The 7,270-nt window shown below is 52.1% G+C and overlaps 1 protein-coding gene across 1 annotated transcript in view; it reads left to right on the top strand.

Moving 5' to 3' along the window:
* ATP9A (ATPase, class II, type 9A) overlaps window positions 1-6,325 on the top strand; it is a 123,809-nt gene extending 117,484 nt beyond the window's left edge. Inside the window, exons 20-22 of the mRNA XM_006881644.1 lie at window positions 443-500; window positions 2,758-2,961; window positions 6,189-6,325. Of these exons, the coding sequence (XP_006881706.1) occupies window positions 443-500; window positions 2,758-2,961; window positions 6,189-6,325 (399 nt within the window). The remainder of the gene's footprint in view (window positions 1-442; window positions 501-2,757; window positions 2,962-6,188) is intronic.
* Window positions 6,326-7,270: the final 945 nt, after the last annotated feature.

Raw genomic sequence — 7,270 nt, 5'->3', positions numbered from 1 at the left:
TTTGTGTGTGTACACCGTTAAATCAGATCTGACTGGTACAGGAGGAGATTGCCCCTCCTTCCCCAGCAGAGCATCTGGTGGATTCGAACCGTGCGCCTCTGGGATTGCAGTGCAGCTTCTTGCCACTAGGCCACCAGAGCTCCCCTCAGGATACAGATCGTTATGGAAGGAGTTTGCTCATCCTTCTTCCTCAGAGCAGCACATAGATTTGAACTGCGAGCCTTTGGGCTGGCAGCCTAACGTGCTATGACTATACCACACGGTCTCCTCAAGATGTTTATCGACTACTTTAAAAGCAGATTCTGAACATTTTCTTTTATATTTTCTAACAGAAGTGAAGAGGTTGCCTTGGGCCAGTGGTGGACAAGTGGTCCAACGGTGGGGGCCCCACAGGTGAACTAGAAGCCCTAACCCGCCCTGTCGTTCTGTGTTTCTCATCTAGGGGCGGCCGTTGTCCTATAAGACGTTCTTGATATGGGTGTTGATCAGCATCTACCAAGGTGAGAAAGCCAAGCTGCGCTTGCCTGAGCTCTGAGCTGCCCGTGGGGTCGGGTCAGGGAGGGGGAGAAGGGAGGGCCTGGGTCTGAAATGTCACAACGACTGTGCTGGAGACATGGCCGTTTAGGGGCTTCAGGGAGAGTGTGAGTCAGGTGGCCATGCTCTCAGAGGGCACACCGTGCCGCCCACCTCACATCAAGCTGATGTCCTTCCAGAGAGTGGATAATCGTTCTGGGTCAGGGTGAGATCACGTTGTAGTTCTGAAACACACACACACACACACACACACACACACACACACAGCCCCCTCATGTACTACGTACACATACATATACGTACACACAACACATAAGTAGGGATTGACTGGCATAGTGATTAAGCACTTGACTGTGAACCAGAAGGTCACTAGTTCAAGCCTACTAGCTGCTCTGTGGCAGACAGATGCAGCATTCTGCTTCTGTAAAGGTTATAGCCTGGGAACCCCATGGGGCAGTTCGACTCTGTCCGCAGGGTTACTGTGAATCAGAAAGGACTGGATGATTGGGTTGTGAGTGTGTGTGTGTGTGTGTGTGTGTGTGTTTGTATTTTTGCTGTGCGCCCCATGTGTGTTCAGAGTGATGCTGATTTCATAGTTTTCACGGCCATGACCTTTTGGAAGTAGACCACTAGATCTTGCTCCTGGGTGGGCTTGAACTGACACCCTCTTCATTAGCAAATTGGCTCCTTAACCCTTTGCGCCACTGGGGACTCCCTGACAAGCATTTATGTCCGAGCTGTAGGAGTGGATCCTGTAGATGTCAAGGGCTTGCAGATCTACCTGTCAGAAAACAAAATGTCAAAACCTCTGTCTCTGAGGGAGCTCTGGTGGCCTAGTGGCAAGATGCTGCACTGCAATCCCAGAGGTACACGGTTCAAATCCACCAGATGCTCTGCTGGAGAAGGAGGGGGAAATCTCCTCCTGTACCAGTCAGATCTGATTTGACAGTACACGTAAAAATAATACAACAAACAAACAAAAAACCAAAATACCTCTGTCTCTCTGTGTGTGTGTGTGTACACGTTTTCTTCACTCTTTGTAGAATTTCTGTTTTCATGTCGGCTCCATGATACTCATAATGTTATTTTCACAGCAGCCTGAGATCCCTCTGTCTCTACACAGGAATATGTGTGTGATATACAAAGGAAAACATTTAGAATTAGGGCCCTTATTAATATTTTTAAGGTGTTCTGGTGGCCTAGTGGTAAAGAATTGCACTGCAGTCCTGAAGGTACGAGGTTCAAATCTCCCAGCTGCTCCATGGGAGAAAGATGGGCAGTCTCCTCCTATGTGATTAAACTGCGTCTGAAAACCCAATGGTCAGCTGTGGTTTGGTCCCGACTTAACAGTACACAAAACAACAATAGTAACAGTAATATTTTTAACTGTGGAATTGTGGGTAGGGAATTAGATTGTCATTAATTTTTAAAAAAATTTTTTTTTTAATGAAAATTTACAGTTTGGATTTCCATTCATTCACTATTACACTTTTCTCCCTACCCCCCCCCCCATACAGTCTTCTCTTTGAAAAGTAAAAGAAAAATTATTTTACAATCCCTCCTGCCAGGTCCACTCCACTGTGCAGCCTTCGCTCTGGACTCCTGTAATGACAAAAATACCTAATCACATATCCCTTTTAAACAGTCTTCTCCCTCATCTGTTTCAATGCAGTAAACATCAAGAGAGAGACCACTTATTAAACATGCATCTGGTTAGAAAGGTAAACCCGGTAGGAGGTTTGGGAGATCAGGCACCATCTTTGAATGGGGCACAGACGCCTTCCAGATGCCAGAGGCCGCAAATGTGGTTCTTGTGCGGCACATACGTGACCATGGCTTAGGATAGCAGTTACGGGACTGTTCTGAACCATTACAAAGCCCTGTTTCCCAAGTACAGAGGTTAGGACGTTTGACAAATCCTTTTAACACATTGCTGCAAATGACGGCAAAATGTGTTTCTAAGCCTGGCCATCAATTTAAAAGTGTGCAGCAACATGTTAATGGATTTAACGCAACCCAAGGGAAAAGTAGAAAAGCTGTATGTGACGCCTGTCCCGAAAACACGACTATTAGGTCCCTCCTTATCTTCATCTACCATGCGGTCGCCTTTGCGTCTGAGCGGCAGGAACTTGGGTGGGTGCGTGTGATGAGCGCCCGGCGGGGGTGCAGGCAGGGGAGCTCATGTCCGGCCCCCACCCAGCTGCTCTCGTGTGGCCTTTCCAGGGAGCACCATCATGTACGGGGCGCTGCTGCTGTTCGAGTCGGAGTTTGTGCACATCGTGGCCATCTCCTTCACGTCGCTGATCCTCACCGAGCTGCTGATGGTGGCACTGACCATCCAAACATGGCACTGGCTCATGACGGTGGCCGAGCTGCTCAGCCTGGCCTGCTACATCGCCTCGCTGGTCTTCTTACACGAGTTCATAGGTAAGACCCCGCTCGGCACCGAGGCATCCTGGAGTCTCCGCTGTGCACCGTGTGGCCTCAGGTTTCTTCTCGTTACACTGGGGGGGGGGCGAGTGACAGCTGTGACTCAGCTGCCTGGCATTGAGGGTGCTGGGGGTTTCAGTGTGGTTTTGTTAGAGACCCCACAAAGCGGAATGACTTAGGAGAGGGCTCTGTTGAATCCATTGAGTGTATATTGGATTTCCCAAGAATCACAGGACTGAGGTCAGTTGAGCTGTGGTGAAGTTGAGCATCTTAGTCTCAAATAAATGATAGTCTGGTGTGGGAGGGGGGCTGTTAGCTGCTTTAGAGGGAGCCTCCCTCAGACCCACCATGACCCCACATTAGGATGAAATGCTGCCTGTTCCTGCGCCATCTAGCTGGGACTGGACCAGGTGACCAAGCGTGGTTTTGCTTTGTTGTTGAGTACACTTAAACCTCACACTGATTCAGCCGTTCCTGCGTGTCCAACCCGGTACCATTATTTGAGCCATGTTTCCTGCCCGAGACACCTCTGTTCAGACTTGCAGGGAAGCTCCCTGCACGAGGTGGGGTTGGATTTCAGTTCTGCAGTCCTGTCCCCATACCCCACATTGTGGGAGGGGGCGGACCTCCAGCAGGGGCTGAGGTGTCACCCACCAGCTTGCTGGTCCCTGTTTCTTGGTCACAGCTCTTCTCAGAGGGAGGATCATGTCACCCCCGAAGGGGGTTGGTTCTGAAGGATGAGCAAACCTGATTCTTTTCATATATAAAATTTAGATAAGGGTACCATAGGAGGTCTGGTGGCACGGTGGTCAGAGTGCCTGGCTACAAATCAAAAGGTAGCGGTTCAAACCCCGCCAGCCGCTCTTTGGGAGGGGGAAAGTGTACCATCCACAGGGAGTTTTTATAAATATAACATATCTAGGAACTCTGGTGCCTCGTGGTAAGGAGCTGCGCGGCAATCCCAAAGGCACACAGTTCAAATCTACCATCTGCTCTGCTGGAGAAAGATGGGCACTTTCCTCCTGTGTGATTACCTCTGAAGAAAGCCTGCTTATGGGTCAGCTGTGGGTCAGCTCCGACTTGACAACTGGTACACAACAACAGAAACAACAACTAAGCAGAAAGGAGAGCCGTGTGGGTAGAGTTTCACGGAACGGATCCATTAGGAGGAAAAAGAATGCCCAAGAAGGAGTCCTTAGGGGAAGATTCGAGGGCTCTGGTGGCCTCGTCCAGAGGGCGTGGTGCTGCTCACCCACAGTGGTGCCCTTCTGCTGGGCCGGATCCACCAGCTGTTCCAGGGAGAGAGATGGGCAGTGTCATGTGTGATTCAGAGCCTTGAAAACCCGCTGGAGGGCCAGCAAGGCGTTGGTTCCAATTAGACAGCCATGGGTTTGGGGTGTTTTGGTTTTTTGTTTTGTTTTTAATTTTTTTTGGGTTTGGGTTTTTATAGGGATAATGACCAAGGAAGGTTAAGCACCCTGTATTACCATGTCTTCTCATTCCTCAGCTCCCAAAGCTCTCAAGAAAGCTCTAGTAAAGATAAAAGGAGCTTCCTTGGAAAAGTTTGAGAATAATCTAGGCTCGTCTCAGAAGTCTCTCAGAGTGGGTTTCCCGAGCATCTATTGTGCTCAGAGGCTCAGGGCTGAGGGGGCTCAGTGGTTGGGACGTGGCCTTGTCCTCAGGAGGCTGTGGCCACTCTGGACACCTACCAGTCACAGCAGGCCAAGGGAAGCGCCTGGGGACTTCTGCATGTGGGTGCAGCCCTGGCCGTGGCACTTGGTGACTGCCCAGGAAATACCAGCTGCCATGGCCCCCCTGTGCTCAGACACTGCATCCCAGCAGTCAGGAATCTGCACCAGCGTCTGCTCTCGTCCTCGGAGAAGCTTGCTGCTCTACTAAGAGCCTTCGTGCTGCCAGGTTCACCCTGACTGCAGAGCCGGGAGTGCACGCTGGTGGCCCGAGCCCCCAGGGGCTGCCTCTCTCCAAAAGGAGGGCTTGGCCTGCTTGAACCGTGCTGTAGGTCAGCCGTGACTTCCTGACACCTTGCGGCGGGGACCAGGGAAGAAGTGTCTGAGAAGCCGAGCTGTGTGTGGGCTTGTCACCTTGGTCTCTGCAGAGCTCGTGAGCCAGGGAGAGAGGGCCGCGCCGGCTGCCAGATCCCAAACCAGAAACACCTGCCGGGGTGGATGTTGCTCCCGTTTTGCTGTCCTTATTTTGACAGTGGCATTTTCACCACATACGAGGAAGCGACAGAAGTAAACACCCAAAACAAACAAAACACGACACAGCTCACCCTGCACACTGCTGTGAGTCGAGTCCGATGCCCAGCAGCCCCTTAGGACGGAGTAGAACTGCCCCACAGGGTGTCCAGGGCTGTACGTCTGTGTGGGAGGAAGAGTGCCAAATGTCTCTCCCGTGGAGTAGTGGGTGGATTTGAACGCCTCATCTTTCAGTTTGCAGCCAGGAGCTTAAGCGCTGTGCCACCAGAACGTCCTATTCATAAAAGATTTAAAAGAATAAATAAATTCCCAGACCCATTGCTGTTGAGTCAGTGCTGACCCCAGAGGACCTTACAGAGTGAGGTTCCCTCGGCTGGAAACCTTCCCTGAAGCAGCCTGTGGAGGAGCTGGTGGATTTGAACCCTTGTCTTTGGATCAGCAGCTGCAGACTTTAACTGTGATGCCACCAGGCTCCTCCAGAAGCCGATTAGAGAGACACAAACATGTTGACAACCTTAGGAGCTAATGGTGGTTTCTAGATGCTGTCAGCCTAGGATGACCCCATGCGCCATGCCTGTCCTGCACCGTATGCCTCATCACCCGTGATCAGTCTGTGTCCCAGAGGGTTTTCCCAGGCTGATTTTGAGCAGTAGATTACCAGGTCTTTCTTCCTAGTGTCTCTGTGTCTGGAAGCTGTTTCACCTCGCAGCAGCTAGCCCTCGCTGCCAGGTGGAGGCTGTGTTAAGAGGTGGGCTGGCCAGGAACTGTACCTGCCTGTCCCTCGGGGGAGGGAGAATTTGCCCACTGAGCCAGCAGTGTCCTCAGTGGGCCCCTCCGCCCGTGGCAAATGCATTACAGGCTCCGAGAGGAGAGGAGGAGGGACTGCGTGCTTGGAAGCTGAGTCCCTTCCCTCTGACAGCTGTGCTGACGGCTTCTGGGCCACAGGAGGCCTGGAGGGGGGACACTGGTGCCCGCTCACGGCCCCGTCTTTCCGTTTGCTTGCAGATGTCTACTTCATCGCCACCTTGTCCTTCTTGTGGAAAGTCTCCGTCATCACCCTGGTCAGCTGCCTTCCGCTCTACGTCCTCAAGTACCTGCGCAGACGGTTCTCTCCGCCCAGCTATTCCAAGCTCACGTCCTAGGCTGCCTGCGTGTGCACGCTCGCACTCCGTGGACAGAGTTCAAGTTCCGTTGCTCGGGTGGCCACGTGTGGACGTTGCAGTCACTGCCAGCGCCGTCCGGACGTGAAGACTGCAGTTGGGCTGCATCCTATCGCCGAGTAAACAGGAGGGGACCCCCCAGAGGCGCCCCAGCTCGCCCCTGTTTATTCCCATTTGAAGTGAATGTGAATGCGTTCAGGCCGGTGGCTCTGTGAGCGTCTCATGGGTCACTGTGCAAGCATCCTAATGACTTGAATTGTGTTGTGTGATAAAAGTTTCTGTCTAGATGAAGGAGAGGGGTTGGTTTCATTTTGTCCTAATAGCCGTGTGCTCTTTACCATCTTTTTTTTTTTTTTAAATAATAACTGTTTCAGACAAATTCAAAGCTCTAGGTGTATGTTTGGAAGGAGAGTGTGGCCTTTGGGAGCAAGTCCTGCAGGCGACACTTGGGATTGCCACACAGCCTCTGAGCCACTGCCGTGGAGCTGATTCCAACTCACAGTGACCCACTGGGGTTGCCCTGTTGGGCATCTCGACGGACGGACACAGTCTGCCTCCGCTCTCTCCTGCTGAGTGACGGATGGATTCAAACCAGGGATCTTCCTGATTGGCAGTCCAGTGCGTAATCCGCTGTGCCACCACGCCAGGCCTTTTTAGTGCAGCCAGAGCGCCCCCTAGAGGCAGGGATGGTGAGACTTCGTCAGGAGGGGGCCAGACCTTGGAAAGGACGTCATGCTGGGAAAGGTAGAGGTCAGAGAGAGAGAGAGACCCTCCACAGGACAGAGCGATACAGTGACTGTAACAGTGGGCCCGACGGCAGCGATGGTGAGGGTGGCGCAGAGTAGCTGGGCGTTAGAGTCGAGTCAGTGGCACCTAACAACAGCAGCAGGGACAACCTTGACGCCTGAGACGATGTTAAATTCTTTC

This window comes from Elephantulus edwardii, unplaced genomic scaffold, assembly GCF_000299155.1.
Source record: "Elephantulus edwardii isolate Elephantulus edwardi_28Jun2011 unplaced genomic scaffold, EleEdw1.0 scaffold00015, whole genome shotgun sequence".
Taxonomy (NCBI): domain Eukaryota; kingdom Metazoa; phylum Chordata; class Mammalia; order Macroscelidea; family Macroscelididae; genus Elephantulus; species Elephantulus edwardii.
The sequence above is the reverse complement of the archived record's forward strand: the minus strand, read 5'-3'. Positions and strand labels throughout refer to the sequence as shown.